This window comes from Drosophila miranda, chromosome XR (genome assembly GCF_003369915.1).
Source record: "Drosophila miranda strain MSH22 chromosome XR, D.miranda_PacBio2.1, whole genome shotgun sequence".
NCBI classification, from domain to species: Eukaryota; Metazoa; Arthropoda; class Insecta; order Diptera; family Drosophilidae; genus Drosophila; species Drosophila miranda.
Genome location: NC_046674.1, coordinates 9,618,561 through 9,633,669, shown reverse-complemented (window position 1 = coordinate 9,633,669; position 15,109 = coordinate 9,618,561). Strand labels below are relative to the sequence as shown.

At 49.4% G+C, this 15,109-nt stretch overlaps 6 protein-coding genes across 8 annotated transcripts; 3 read left to right on the top strand and 3 right to left on the bottom strand.

Annotated features, from left to right (window-relative positions):
• Window positions 1-55: 55 nt before the first annotated feature.
• LOC108153244 (probable tRNA N6-adenosine threonylcarbamoyltransferase) lies at window positions 56-1,395 on the top strand. Its single transcript, XM_017283086.2, has 3 exons — window positions 56-252; window positions 339-1,024; window positions 1,077-1,395. The coding sequence occupies exons 1-3, from the start codon at window positions 138-140 to the stop codon at window positions 1,317-1,319; spliced, it is 1,044 nt and encodes a 347-aa protein (XP_017138575.1). The 5' UTR covers window positions 56-137; the 3' UTR covers window positions 1,320-1,395.
• LOC108153245 (alcohol dehydrogenase) lies at window positions 1,337-2,430 on the bottom strand. 2 transcript variants are annotated; one of them, XM_017283087.2, is made up of 3 exons: window positions 2,250-2,430; window positions 1,790-2,191; window positions 1,337-1,722 (listed from the first exon to the last, which is right to left on the bottom strand). In XM_017283087.2, the coding sequence occupies exons 1-3, from the start codon at window positions 2,340-2,342 to the stop codon at window positions 1,432-1,434; spliced, it is 786 nt and encodes a 261-aa protein (XP_017138576.1). In that variant the 5' UTR covers window positions 2,343-2,430; the 3' UTR covers window positions 1,337-1,431. The 2 variants fall into 2 exon arrangements, with proteins under 2 accessions (XP_017138576.1, XP_017138578.1); XM_017283089.2 differs by having other exon boundaries at window positions 1,790-2,188.
• Window positions 2,431-3,190: 760 nt separating this feature from the next.
• LOC108153246 (tubulin polymerization-promoting protein homolog) lies at window positions 3,191-7,467 on the bottom strand. Of its 2 annotated transcripts, none has more exons than XM_017283091.2 (3): window positions 7,335-7,467; window positions 3,654-4,062; window positions 3,191-3,577 (listed from the first exon to the last, which is right to left on the bottom strand). In XM_017283091.2, exons 2-3 carry the CDS (start codon window positions 4,053-4,055, stop codon window positions 3,395-3,397), a joined length of 585 nt encoding a protein of 194 aa, XP_017138580.1. In that variant the 5' UTR covers window positions 4,056-4,062; window positions 7,335-7,467; the 3' UTR covers window positions 3,191-3,394. The 2 variants fall into 2 exon arrangements, with proteins under 2 accessions (XP_017138580.1, XP_017138579.1); XM_017283090.2 differs by lacking the exon at window positions 7,335-7,467 and adding an exon at window positions 4,208-4,313.
• Window positions 7,468-10,362: 2,895 nt separating this feature from the next.
• On the top strand, window positions 10,363-11,943 carry LOC108150859 (histidine-rich glycoprotein). Its single transcript, XM_017279162.2, has one exon. The coding sequence runs from the start codon at window positions 10,424-10,426 to the stop codon at window positions 11,843-11,845; it is 1,422 nt and encodes a 473-aa protein (XP_017134651.1). The 5' UTR covers window positions 10,363-10,423; the 3' UTR covers window positions 11,846-11,943.
• A 904-nt stretch (window positions 11,944-12,847) lies between these two features.
• Window positions 12,848-13,681, top strand: LOC108150954 (adult-specific rigid cuticular protein 15.7). The gene has a single exon (XM_017279288.2). It carries the CDS (start codon window positions 12,928-12,930, stop codon window positions 13,615-13,617), a length of 690 nt encoding a protein of 229 aa, XP_017134777.2. The 5' UTR covers window positions 12,848-12,927; the 3' UTR covers window positions 13,618-13,681.
• Window positions 13,682-13,696: 15 nt separating this feature from the next.
• Window positions 13,697-14,839, bottom strand: LOC108165381 (trichohyalin). The gene has a single exon (XM_017301419.2). It carries the CDS (start codon window positions 14,796-14,798, stop codon window positions 13,788-13,790), a length of 1,011 nt encoding a protein of 336 aa, XP_017156908.1. The 5' UTR covers window positions 14,799-14,839; the 3' UTR covers window positions 13,697-13,787.
• Window positions 14,840-15,109: the final 270 nt, after the last annotated feature.

Here is a 15,109-nt window from a genome sequence, read left to right as displayed (position 1 = left end):
ATTAATATCGTTTCGATGGACAATCAGCTGCTGCTTTAGACAATACATATCGCTAATCTATAGAGTGGTTCATACCAGCTGATCGTGGTCAATTGTTATTTCTTTTGTTATTTCAATTCAATTATTTTAATTTAAGTATGGTTTGTTCATTGGGAATTGAAGGCAGTGCCAATAAAATTGGGGTGGGAATCATTCGCGATGGCGAGGTGTTGGCCAATGTGCGCCGAACCTACATCACACCGCCAGGAGAAGGTAATGTATTTCCTGTTGCTGCTGCCGGCTTTCTGGCTCTCTCTCTCTCTCTCTCTCTAATCCGTTGGTATTCTTGCGTGCTAAAGGTTTTCTGCCCAATGCAACGGCCAAACATCATCGCGAGGTTATTCTTGCGCTGGTCCAGGAAAGCTTAAAAGAAGCAAAAATAAAGCCATCCGACCTGGATGTCATTTGCTACACCAAAGGCCCGGGCATGGCCCCGCCACTGCTGGTGGGGGCCATTGTGGCTCGCACTCTGTCGTTTCTGTGGGAGAAGCCGTTGCTGGGAGTGAATCACTGCATTGGCCACATCGAGATGGGACGCCACATCACGGGCGCCCAGAACCCCATCATTCTCTATGTGAGCGGCGGCAACACCCAAGTGATTGCCTATTCCAACAAGAAGTATCGCATTTTCGGAGAGACCATTGACATTGCCGTGGGGAATTGCCTGGACCGCTTTGCTCGCATCCTCAAGCTTCCCAACGACCCCAGTCCGGGCTACAACATCGAGCAGATGGCCAAGGATGGGACAAAGTACATCAATCTTCCGTATGTGGTCAAGGGCATGGACGTGAGCTTCTCAGGCATTCTGTCGCACATCGAGGAGCTGGCCGACCCCACAAAGAATCCCAACAAACGCAAGAAAACCCTGGAAGCAGATGCCTCGGTTGCCAAGCCGGCCGATCTTTGCTTCTCGCTGCAGGAGACCATCTTCGCCATGCTGGTGGAGATCACAGAGCGTGCCATGGCGCATTGCGGATCCAATGAGGTGAGTAGTCGGACCTAGTTGGAGTAATGTCACTTATCTTCTGTATCTGTAGGTTCTCATTGTGGGCGGAGTGGGCTGCAATGAGCGTCTCCAGAAGATGATGGGGATTATGTGCGAAGAGCGTGGAGGGAAACTCTTTGCCATCGACGAACGATACTGCATTGACAACGGCCTGATGATTGCCCACGCAGGAGCCGAGATGTTCAAGTCGGGCTCTCGAATGCCGTTCGAGGAGTCCTTTGTGACGCAACGATATCGTACGGACGAGGTGCTGGTTACCTGGCGCGATGATTAGTGATTAGATTAGTGACGCTTGTGGTGTGCTTCGCATGTTTATTAAATACAAATTTCGATAGTTTGTATAACTGGAGTATGCTGGAGTCAGTGTTGGAGGAGTGCAGCGCAGCTTAGAGAGCCTGTTCCTTGCCTGTCCATTGGGGCTTCATTTCCATGGGGAAGACGCGCTTGCCTTCAATGACATAGACCGCTCCGTTCTTGTCCTTCTCGAGCACACTCAAGATGCAGCGGGACACGTCGGCGGCGCTCTGCTTGTTGAGCCTGTCGAGGATCCTGTACGTCTCGTCGCTCGTCTCCGGGAAAATGATCTTCTCCGTGAAGTTGGTAAACATGTCCGTCATGGTGGCCCCAGGGCAGACGGTAACAAACTTGATGCCCGATCTAGCGTAGTACTTGTCGTTCTGGAGTGGCGTAAAAATACTCATAAGCAGGAGAAGGATAGAAATGGATATATGGATGCGAGCTTACCGCCAAGCAGCGAGTAAAGTTGAGGATGCCCGCCTTGGTGGCCCCGTAGACGGGAATGATGAACATCGGATCCAGTCCGACCACCGAGCTCATGTTGATCACAATGCCTCCCTTGCCGCCATTGTCCTTGCTCATGTAGGGCAGTGCACTCAGCGTCGAGTTGATGATACCGCCCAGATTCACGAGGAGAGTGCGCTGGACATCCTTGTCATTAAAGATGCCCGCCACGTTCACCACAATGTCGATGCTCCCAAAGGTCTTGGCAATTTCCTCGTAGGTGGCCTCCACGCCCTTCTTGTTGGCCACATCCATTTTGACGATCATCACGCTCTGCGTGGGATGGGCGGCCCGCAACTTGACGAACTCCTCCAGATTGTCCTGTATGTCGATGATGGCCACCTTCTGGGGGAATGCATGCGTTAAGGAGTGACTGTAACAGCCCCGTATCTGATGTACACACCGCTGCTCCTGCCGTCAGGAGCTGCTTGGACACCTGGAGTCCTATGCCGCCGGCCCCGCCAGTCACCACCGCATTCTTGCCACGAAAAGACATCCTTCTGTTGCTGTTAATCCTGTGATGCTGGTGCTAATCCTGATGATGAGAGCTCTGGAGATGTCTCCGATGCACTGCTGACTTAGAGGCCATCGGATGCCGCTTTTATAGCCCTTCGCTGTGGGTGATATACGATACATCTTGAAATGACTTTGGCCCGTTGCAATCAATAGCCGCCCCACTAGTTCTCCACTGGCTCTGGGTTAGGATTATGCAAACCCAGACAGATCGGCAGATATATACGTACTCGTATCGATTTCTCCTCCATCTGCACCGAGGGTCGCTCTAGCGTGCAGTCCGCCTCACACTGCTTTTCCGATGATGTTCCGATGTGTCAGCTTTGCATCAATGATAAATCAATGATCTCTTAATTGAAATTGGAATGAGAAGACTCTCTCTCTTCTCCTCAAAAACATAGGACAGGTATGATTTTCCCAGCCATCAAAGGGAAGGGGAAAAGATTCCTTTTACTTTATGGTAATTATTTGATTTGTATTTATTCAAGCAAAAATCTTATGAAAAAACATAGCATATATTCCTTCCAATGTGTCATATATGTATGTATGTATCTTTGGTATATATTTATACGGTTATACAATTTCTCTCACAAAGTTTCATATTAAAATTGTTCAATTCATATCTTAAGGCTAGAAATAGATATAGAATCTGTGAATTTGTGGATCTGTTGATCTTTAAGATATATGTAAATGTAATTCGGTTTTCGGTTGGACAATCAACTCTTTGAACTTTTTGGGCCGCTTTTAGAAGGTTAGGTTGGGGTTACGTATCGAAGGAGAACTCAACTTAACGAAAATAAGAATAATAATAATTAAAAACTCAAAAAGAAATGTCGAAAATATTTGAATTTATTTTTTAAGCACTTAAATTATCACAACTTATATTATATACAAAAAGGTAAACGATAAATAATTGCAGCTACCATTAGAAATAAGAAATTAGAAATTAGAAATTTAGGGATAAACTAGAGACAGACACAAACGACGGGGTTCAAAGGACTCAAAGGTGGGTGATTGGGTGATTGGGATGTCCCTTTAGTGGGCTCCATCGTATGTGTCCTTGTGCTGATACCCGCTCACATAGCCAGAGCCATCGACCACATTGCGTCTGCCAGCAATGCCCTTGCCCTTGCCGGTGGCATCGAAGCGCTCCTTGTGGGAGCCCGTATACTTGCTGGTGTCCGTCAGCCGGTCCACGGCTGCCGCAGCCTTTCCAGCCTACACGGACACGGAATAGAGGGAGGGATATGAGTATGAGAATCGTCTTACTCTGGGGAAAGTATTGATCACTCACCGAAACCTGCGCCACACCCGGAGCCCCACAGCTGGCCAGCTTCTGCTTGATCTCCGACAGCTCCACCTTCCTCGTCTTGGCCAGATCGTCAAGGAATTTGTTGTAGTCCGTCAGAGAGATCTTCAGGGCCTTGAACTTCTTGAAGTGGATGCCCGTGTCCGTGGTGGTGATCTTCTTGTCGATCACCTTCGCCTGCTTCATCCACTTGTCGCTCTGCGAGAGCGTGATTAGCTTCCCATCGGACTTGGTGTCCCCGAACTTGGAGAAGGCCTTGAACTGATCCGAGAAGCTCACTTTGGGTGCCGCCTCCTCCTCCAGTGCCAGTTGGGCCAACTCCGCCACCGGTGCCTCTGTAGCGGGAGCGGGAGAGGGACTGCTACCATTTGCTGCTGCCTCAGACATGCTGGCTCTATGGGATAGGATATGCGAATGGTAGATTGGTTAATGGTTAATACATGAGGAGTACATATTGCCTTGCCTGATGGGTCACATTTCTATTTCTATTTTCCACTTTGTCAACACGCAATGGAACCTTCTTCTACGCAGTGCCTTACCTGTGGGCCACAACACTGACCAACATTGCGGTGGGTCGAGGAGTTCTGTGTTTCTGTGGTTCTGTTACCATACGTTTTCTCTATCTATCTATCCGCTTGATTTCAACACGCAGAGCTTATCTGTCTTTCGATTATATTCCTATCTCGAAGATAAAGCCAAAAGCTTTTTCTCAGCTGTTCCCCCGAGAGAAGCGAGCCTGAACTGAAGCCGAAATCGGGAGAGATCCAACCATTAACTGACGTCATCTAAATATTTGTATTGCTTGCTTCTAAAGAGGCTAATTATCATCACCATACGAAACGCAAATAACGATCCATGCGAACACACAAATAAAGCCCCAGGGGGATCGACAGGGGGTCGGCACATAGCGGTAGCTTGAACAAACAGCTAAAATCCATTATGACCAAGGTTTTTTGACACACAAGAGACAGGTTTTCAAGCTTGAATGGTCTGTGATCTAATGAGAGTTAAAACTAGACACATCTTAGAGTAAGACTCTAAAATGCCCTCTTTTATGGTACAAAAATGGTACCCATACATATGTATCTCCAGCAAAACCCCTCCTCGTAGATCACTTAATATGTTAAGCATTGCATATCGCATAAATCTCATTGATAATTTAGTTTTAAAATTGCTTGTAGCATAAATTGTCGACATGTCTACAGGCGGCTACCCAACACGAATCGATATGGGCGGGAGACGGAGACCCCAATGATATGTGGAGGGAATACACTGGTATGGAGAGGGGGTAGGGGGGGAACCAAATCCTCCCATAAACAGTAAATAAAACGTGAGCATTTATTGGCTGGGTCATTAATTATGCGCCACTTAAAGAGGCAGCAGCAGCAGCCACCACGGAGGCCCCAGGAGATCTGGGAGCTGTTTTGGGGCAACCATTTAAGGCAGCGATAAGATGCGGCCTCAACCAGTTTTGGGTCTTCTCCTTGCTTTTTTTTTGTTTGTTTTGTTTTTAGTTTGGGTGAGATATGATTGCATGGCTTGCGCCTGGCCTGGCCTGGACAGATGTTAACAAAAGGAATCCCAGAATAGAGCAGAAGAGCAGCAGAGGAGTGGAATGCAGAATGCAGGACTCTGAAGGTCAGGCAACCACCCCACGGCAGCCTTGACCTTGGATTCCGAAGACCCTGATGCAGTCCGTCGAGCATGTCAAATGCTATCTGTATCTGGGTGGAGACCCCGCCCCAAACCGAATAATGAGCTCTCGCAAGTGAAAAGCTAATCGACTCGACTCTACGACGAGTACTACGAGTACTAATGCTTATGTCATCGCCTCATTACGCCGCTCGTTTGATATGTCGATTACGTTTTGGTCTGGAATCAGCCTCTATTCTAAAGTGCGGCTCTGGGGTGGGGCCATTCTCTCATATGACTACATATATTCCCATTTAATCCACTATTCAATCGCAATGGTCAATTGAGAGCATTGCATGCATCATAATTCCATCATTAATCATCTTCTTAGGCCTGAAACGTGGCGTGTCATTGAACTTGAACTCCACTGGAGCTGTGGACCTCTGGAGCTGTGGAGCTCTGGAGCCGAAACAAATTACCGAACACGTCCACTGAGGGAGCGAGAGAAGAGTATAATGGAACCCTTTACTCCGCCCTTCCTTGTAATTGGAAGCCATAAATACTGAGAAACAAGAAAAAGTTGACAAACTACAGCACAAAAAAGAGCTGGGAATATGCATGGAAAGGTTTAAGTTTAGTGAATCGAAAGATATACGAAGTGGCAATGCTCTTGGGTAGGAATTGGAATAGACAGATCTGCAAAGATCAAAGATGTCTCAGGTGTCGTCCAAACAGATTGGTCACCTATCAGGATCTTCACATCATACACACCTTGCTTTGATATAAAAGAAAAACCCAATTGACTTCAGAGTAAATTTAGGGAAAGTATCAACAAAATAATTGAAAAAAAAGAGCTAGGGAACTATGAAAAGACCTTGTTTCAGGCTGGGATCCCTGGATGGGTTTCCGGCTCTTTTCGACTTGTGTACCCCCCTCCCCTCATAGAACATCACCGCAGGCCGGTCGCTGCGATGGGGGAAGCGTGGATGGTCTAAATCAAAAATAATCCGCTCTGGCCGCCAGACCATAAATAATTTGTTTCTTTTTTCTCTTTCTGTTTTTCGTTCCATTCCCATTGCCTGTGAATATAGCTAGTATTTCTGATCTGACGAACAAGTTTCCGACTCTCCTCCAATTGGGGGGGCGGGGTGATTGCCAATTCGTTTCCAACATTTTAATTAGTTTTGAACCAAAATGGCAAAAGTTAATTGGGAAATATATTCATAAGTATATGGGGATTGGGATGGGGATGGGGATGGGGATAGATAGGCATACTCGTTTATAGAGAGGAAACAATTGACTTCCGGGGGTGGCAGCAACCTACCTCAAGTGCTGCCCAGTGATGGATGGAAAACCAAAAATACTGGAGGGAAAATTTAGGTCATCTTGTTGTACTATTTATAGCTGGAAGGGAACTTTTTGAAATGCTGCACCACATATCGTTTTGTACAACACTCTGTAATATTAGCGCCTTGAGCTGAATGCATAAATTAATACTCTTTGGGTGCCTCCCCCCCAAACAGGAAACGAAGGGGATTTTGATAAACACGCAACGCAAACGAGAAATCATTGAGTTAGGAAGGGGGCTTATGCTTATGCTTATGCTCTGGTCTATGGTCTATGGTCGCATACATCACCACTTCCCCAGATGACATCACTTTGTGATGTGAGGACCGCGCAAGCGCAGGGCGGAGGATGGGGAAGGGGGGATGACGGATGATGGTGCCACACGCATACATACCGAAGGATACGAGTACGAGTACAAGGGGAACGATGCCACAGAACAATGGGAATCCAGGAAATCGGAACTGAAACGGAGAACAGGGGCAGGAGCTGGAGCAAGAGCAGGGGCGATAAAGCCCATTTGGGTTACAGTCAAATGGATTACAGGAAGTGGGTCAAAGAATGCTCTTGAAATCCTGCACAGCTTCCACTCACACTCGGATAAACAATCAAAAAAAGGACACTGTAGAGCCATCTTCTTTTATTTCTTTTTTATTTCTTCGGGGGGTTCTTCACACATTTCCTACTTACATTTTGAATCAAAAAAATGTTGTGCAAATTTCCGTATAATAGTGACAGAAATCTTGGTATTTCTTGGATGTTTTTCGAGCTAGTTTTCAGAAGGCGCGCGCGAATGCTGTCGATGTCGAGACTCAACTGTTTGGACAAATGCGCAGCGCCAGACCAAAGCCCATTCGGCGTATGAGTGATATTTGGACGCCAGAGAGCTTTCGATGAGTGGAAAACACATATATGTATGCCCCACGATGAGCACACGCATCCTCCAAACAACATTAACTAAACTATCAACAAAACAGCAGAGAGAAACATAACGACAGAAGTGATAGACACCTTTCTGATAGAGACCAAAAGAGAGATTGGATAGATTAGATCTCACATCCCCCAAATATTTTTGGTATATAAATTTACAATATACCTAGCGATGACTTCATTTCCACAAAGATTATACACAAAAACTAACAGCAAAAGGCAGCAGCCACACGACAAAGCCATTTATCAAAAAAAAAAAAAAAATAATAAACAGGCAAAACAAACCCAAAGAAACTCGGAGAAAAAAGGTGACGTCTTATCAGACCAACAAGCTTCACTCGGACTTTTGTTTGTTTTGAGTGGATTGAATGGGGGGAAAAAGAGCTTAAAGCTCGCCGAGGAAATAGCTGGCCGAGGTGGAGGGCCTGGGGGGGAACTTGGGGGCTATACGCTGAGTTTTACTGCCGATTTTTATGGGTCTGTCCGCTCCGCCAAAACAAAGCGCGGAATACGATGCGTGAAATTTGGGACAACAGCAAAACACGCACCAACAAGTGCCAGACAAGAGACAAGAAAGAGTAATGGGTTTCCAGGGAGGAGCTAGCTAGCTCCCTAGCTGGCTAGTGGGTGTGTTTAGGAGGTGGCCTAAGTAGTGAGCTCATAGCTCATAGCAGGGGTCTTCGTCGGGGTCACCTCCCAGCGATGTTTGACTATGCAAATGGCTTGCTGTGAGAGCTGTGCCACTGCCTCAAGTGATTAAGAGTTCTTTGAACTTGAAAAAGAGGTCTGCTCTGGTCTATTCTGTACTGGACAGTGTGGGTGAAAGGTTGAAAAAGAATGTTCAGAGAGAAAGTAAGAGTCACCAGGAAATCATAAGGAAATTGCTTTAGCACACAATCAAATCAGAGCCCAAATAACATGGAACAAACAAAAAAAAAAACCTGACAATGATTTATGGCTAGTGTCTGTCAGAATTATTTGGTATTTATTTCGTGAATGAAGTCATGGGCCTGGGTCTGGCCGAAACCAAAACAAAATTCAACAACGAAAGGCTAACGATTAAGTTTGAAGTTAGAGGTGCTCTTTTTAAGAAATATAGGCTCTAATACTGTACTATAGATTGTATTTCTGTATACACCATGCATTCAATTAATATCTTTCAAGCTGCAAGAATAGTTTCCCTCATTCCCTCTTTGAGGATAACAAAAGAGTCATAAATACTGACACGATACTCGGCAGCTGGCCCTATCTAAGGAGAGAGAGAGAGAGCCAAGACCCTGATAATAGTTCACAAATCACAGCCCACCTCTATCTGCATTCCCATTCGTAGAGAGAGATAGAGAGAATTCCACTAAGTAAACCAAATCAATAGCCACATCCACGTCGGTGTGCCCAGAACTATCGAGAGGCCGCAGCTAGGGCCGCGACTCTACATTTATACCCGGTAATTAGTTAGTAGTTGCGTAACTACTGAAAATTCATTTGTTCCTTCTGGCTAAAATAATGATCCGATCTGATCTAGATTTGGTATGATGGTAGGTATGATCTCTTTATACGGTTCTGCGACAGATTTTCGTTCTTTGTGTGGGCGGAAGGGGTCGGTACTAAATTTTCAAAAGCACATGAGTCTGGATACCAAATTTGGTTGCTCTAGCTCTTATAATCTCTGAGATCAATGCGCTCATCGGTACGGATAGACAGGCATAGCTATATCGACTCGACTAATGGTGCTGATCAAGAATATATAGCTTTATGGGGTTGAAAACGCTTCCTTCTGGCTGTTACTCATATCCATTTCCATCACAAATCTAATATACCCCCATACTCATCGAGTATCGGGTATAAAAGAATCATTAAGCTCTGGCTTTGATTGAAACTCAGGGTAGGGGGGCTAACATTAAAATGCACTTATCAGGCAGCCCCAGCAGTCAAGGCCAGACCTCCGCCTCCTAATCAGGCAGGAGCCCTGCCCAGCTGGGCTTAAGCACCCGCGAGATGTGCCTCTGGGGCCTCCATCGATAAAAGAAGCGGCTAAAAATAGACCCAAGCCCAAACCCCAACTTAAAGCAGAGCAGAGCAGATACAGCTACAGATACACGAGATACAGATACACGACTCCAGAGAGACACAGGCCCTTGGCCTTCACTCACCTTGAAATGCCGTTGGGTGCCACAGTCCGCAGTCCGCAGTCCGCAGTCCGCAGTCGTCGTGGCCGTTGCCGTTACCGTCCATAATGTGCGAGTGCGAGTACATGTACCTAAAAAAGGGAGAAGATGCCACAATGGGGCAACAACAAAAAGACCAACAACTGCATATCAATTACTTGCGGGGATCGAATGGGTTGCTGCAGATGTGGGATGGGAATGGGGATGGAGATGGAGATGTGGTCTTTGGCCTTGATGAGCGGCAAGTCAAGGCTCTGGAATAACAGCAGCAGCAGCAGCATGAGGCACAGATGCAGATGGAGATGCGAGATGCCATGCTCCCGAGATATCCACTCCACAATTAAACCAAATGGACATAACGCCTGGAGAATGGAATGGGGCTGGAGCAGAAGGAGTGGCAGCCGTTGTCCGTTAACGACACAAGTGGACAAGACAGTTCGCGATCGCCTCGTTTTCTTTCATTTGCCAGGCCATTAAATCGGACAGCAGCGTCACGAGGGGGAGTCGAGGGGGAGGCGATGCACCCATCCAGAACCAGACCTAGAACCAGAACCTAGAACTAGAACCTGCCTACTGTGTCGGGTTGTATAAAAGGACCCTGGGAGCAGCCCAGAACCAGCAGAACTCAAAGAGTTGCAGCATCAAACAGAGCACAAAGCACCGAGAAAAGAGCATAAAGAGATCATGAAGTATCCACTCCTCTTTTTAGGATTCCTGAGCGCGGCCCATGGCCTGGCCCTCTACGCGGCCTCCTACCCCTTCGTCTACTCCGCCGGGGGATCGGCTGTGTTCACGCCCACGCAGCAGCAGTACATCTCGCAGGACGCCCTGGGCCAGTACTCCTACGGCTACTCAGAACCACTGTCCTCCAAACAAGAGACCCGCACCCTGGACGGCACCACGCGGGGCACCTACAGCTACCGCGATGCAGCAGGCAAACGCCAGACCGTTGACTACTTGGCCGATGCACGTGGCTTCCATGTGGCGGCCACCAATTTGCCCAAGGCTGTCATTCCCCGGCAGCTGGCTGCCGGAAGGAGTGCCTCGCATGGCGTACAGCATCCAGTGTCTGTCCATCATTCGTTGGAGCATCCCCATCCCGTGGAACATCACCATCCCGTCGAGCACCATGCTGGCCACATCGTTGAGCATCCCTCAGTTATCGGCACTGGCAGGATTGCAGTGCAGGGCATTGCCCATTCCGTTGGTCACCACCCAATTGTCTATCCCCATCCCGTGGAACATCACCATCCCGCGGAGCACCATCCCGCGGAGCACCATCCCGTAGAGCATCATTCTGGTCATGTCGAGCATCACCCTGTAGACATCACAGGCAGGAGTGCAGAACACCATTCGATTGTCCATCATCCAGCTGAGCACCATCCCGCGGAGCACCATCCCGCAGAGCACCATCCGGTGGAGCATCATTCTGGTCATGTCGAGCATCATCCAACCGACATTACAGGCAGAAGCGCTGAGCACCATCCGGCTGTCCACCATCCTGCCGAGCACCATCCCTTGGAGCACCATCCTGCAGAGCACCATCCCGTAGAGCATCATTCTGGCCATATCGAGCATCATCCGATTGACATCACAGGCAGGAGTGCTGAGCACCATCCGGCTGTCCACCATCCTGCCGAGCACCATCCCGTGGAGCACCATCCTGCAGAGCACCATCCCGTAGAGCATCATTCTGGCCATATCGAGCATAATCCGATTGACATCACAGGCAGGAGTGCTGTGCATGGCGTGGTTCATCCCGAGGCTGTCCATCATCCCGAAGCGCATCATCCCGTGGAGCATCATCCTGCGGAGCATCCATCTGGTCATCATGTGGCCGAGCATCCCTCTGTGGTTGGCGCTGGAAGAAGTACTCTGCATCCCGAAGGTCACGAGCTCCCTCAACCCGTTGTCGACACCCCCGAAGTGGCAGCTGCCAAGGCCCTCCACCTGAAGCGCGTCCACGAGGAGAAGGTTCGCAACGAGATCCTCCATCCCATCGCAGTGCCAGTGCCAGTGGCCCGCAGCCACCATGTGGTGCTGCCACCTACGGCCCTATACGGCTACACCAGGCCCCACTATTACTCCTCCGGCTTCTACTACTGAGTGGGACCGCGTATACAGTGAAGCATTCCATGCATCATTCCTGGATTTCGAAATTCAAATATTTAAAGTCAAAATAAAGTCAAATAATTCCGAATCTACATTGTGGGTTTTCTTCCTTGATCCTTTGGCGCTTCACAATTTCTTTGAGCTCTTCCTTCTGTTTCCATCAGCAGCTTAAATCCACGACCGACGACACACGACTCTCCTGGAGGCTGTCCTACCTCAACCTTTGGTCCCCAAACGGACCCGTCACATACCTCCGCTTCGACGCTTCATAAATGCAATGTGAATTTTGATTTCAATTAAATTTAATAGCAGCATAAACCACAACAGAAACCACATCCCCACCGAAATATTACCGAAACTGGTAAAGGCAGCCAATCCGCTTCGCTTGTGCCACACAGCCTAACCCGGTTCCTTGACCCCTCTTCCTCGTCAAACCAGAGACCAGAGACCAGACCGCAGTCTCTCTCTCTGACAATACAGGCCTGATTAAGTTCTTTGGTTTGTGTGGCACGCAGCATTGTGGAACGTTGTACAGTTGTTCATGTCCCTGTCCCTGTCCCTGTCCCTGTCTGATGTTGCGTTCCACTGCGGCCACTGTGGGACGGGACAGATGAAAACAAATTGCGGCTTTTGTGCTCAAATTTATGCTGAACTTGTTGAAATCGAAATCGACAAAATATTTATGTACAAACAGAGTCCACCATGTCCAAGAGGAAGAGCCAGCCCATACCCATACCCATACCCATTCCCCATGCCCTTTGTAGAGGAAGAGGAAGGAAGGAAGGAATAATCCCAGGGCAGAGGCAGAGGCAGATGCAGTGACTTTGGCTGTGACTGCCGCTGTGGCTGGGGGAATATGAAAGTAAACCAGGAACCAGACGACCTTCCTGAGAACGCACGAAATTGCAAATTTTCGGCTATCAGACAGACCTCCTGTCTGTCGCTGTCGCGCGTATAAAAAGCAGAATCCCCAATCGATCGCAGCACAGAGTTCTCTAGAGCGAGTACTAGTCCACGACACTAGCAGCGCCCCAAAAGATACCATATCTGAAATTCCATATCGAATCCCGAATCAAATGAGCAAGATGCACTCTTTCAACCTTTGCCTGATGATCGCCACCGCAACCTCTTTGGTGTGCGGATCGCCTCTCCTGGAATACGGAGCCCCGCCAGCGGGCGACAGCGTGAGCCAGTACCACACGCAGGACGAGCACGGCCAGTATGCCTATGGGTATATGGCGCCGCTGTACTCCAAGCACGAGACCCGCACTGCGGACGGAGTCACGCGCGGCACCTTCTCTTACGTGGATGCCAGGGGCGTGACCCAGACCGTGGACTATGTGGCAGATACAGAGGGCTTCCGCGTCAGCTCCAGCCTCAGCCAGCAGCAGGCCAACGAGGAGACCCCCGAGGTGGCTGCTCTGAGGGCCCAGCACCTGGCTGCCCATGCGCAGGCCAAGCTGCGTCTTGCTGGGGGGGATTCATACGCCGGCTCTGTGGAGCTGCCTCAGCCCGTACAGGATACACCCGAGGTGGCCGCCGCCAAGGTGGCCTTCTTCAAGCGATTCGAGGCCGAGAAGCTGCGCAATCAACTGCTCAGCGAGAAGCAGATCAATCGAGTGATCGCCCCATCTATCCCTGTTAGATCCCAGCCGCTGTACGTCTATCAGCCACTCACTGGATATGTCTACAACTACCACCAGTCCAAGTCCAAGGCTCAGGCTAAGACTCAGACTCCCTCGAGGGACTACCTTCCAGTGGTCTGATGTTCTGGCCGATCTTTGAGATCTTCTGTTAATTGTTGAGCAATAAATGATGCAAATCCGAAAAGAAAACGCACTCGAATTTGGCACAATGGTGCTCTGTCTTGCATTTATTCTTAGGACACACACAAAACCACAATATCCATCATATCATCCATCCAGTAGACCTTCCATCAGTTGCGTTTGCTCACCAACAAACTGCGACTGAGGGCCACGGGACGCAGGGTTCTCAGTTCCGTGGGCGTGGTCACGCTGTACTTGGCGCTGGGCGACACAAGACTGTAGTAGGCACCGACCGGGACTCGGAGATCACCGCTGCTCAAGCGATCCTGCAGATCGCCAAGCTTCAGGTAGCTGCCAGAGGAGAGATCCGCGAGGGAGTAGATCGTGCGCAGGCGGGCATCTTCTTCAGCCTGGCGATCGGAGGTGGTGGGTTCGCGATCGCGATTGCGATCGCTCTGCCTTTGTTCCTCTTCAGCGGATTCCTGCTCATCCCGTCTTTGGTCTTGCCTCTTTTCCTGATCTTGCAATCGCTGCTCCAGCCTCTTCTGCTGATCCTCTTGATCGTCGTTGATCTTCGGCAGATTGTTGGATCGCTGACGCTCTGCCAGCATGGCTGTCAGCTGTGCCCTCACCCTTTCCAGAATATTGGCATCCTCATCGCTGAGATTCCGCTCCTCAGATTCATTGGAATTAGCCCTAATCCTACTGTCCTGCTCCTCCTTCCGCTGCCGCCGCTCCGACTCCTCACGAAGACTGGCCGCCAGAGCCTCCTCCCGGGCCTCTCTCAAGGCATTGAGATGGGCGGATCGCGCCTGCTGCACTTCCTCGGTGTCGACGGGGGGCTTTCCCTCATCAATTGGTGCCTGGGGCAGGTTGCTGGCCTCCGCCTTAAAGCCCTGGCCCCGACTGGCCTCGTAGCGGACCGTCTGGAGCTTCCCATCGGCGTCTACATAGGAATAGAAGCCCCTGGAGGAGCCATCGCGGGAGGAGTACTCTGCCCGGGCGGCAGTGTCGTCGCTGTAGCCGTACGAGTAGAAGGCGCGTGCCGTGTCCTGCTCCTGGTAGCGGCGCTGTTGGCTTGCTCTGGCCTCCGTCTGGTCATCGTTTCGGAGACGGGGAACATTGGCCGCCGATGCGACGGCCAGGAGGGCCAAAATGGTTGTCCAAATGAAGCAGTGCATCCTAGGCTGAAACTGTATCTTAATCTGAATCTGAGAGAGGGTGCGCTTGAACTGATGCTGCTGATGGCGCCCCAAAGCATTTTTATACCACCTGTGGATGGGCGTAGATGGGTAAGGGTGGGTGGTAGCCCGAGAGGCGCCCTCCCATCTGTAGTCTGCACAATGACCTCGAAATCTGCAAACCGATCCGATCCGATCCGATTGGCGTTTGGTGTGTGTGGTGTCGCTACCGCACGGATGTTGTAATAGTGAACTTAATATTGAGATCGGTGGCAGTCGGATATCTGTATCTGCATCTGTAAATACATATG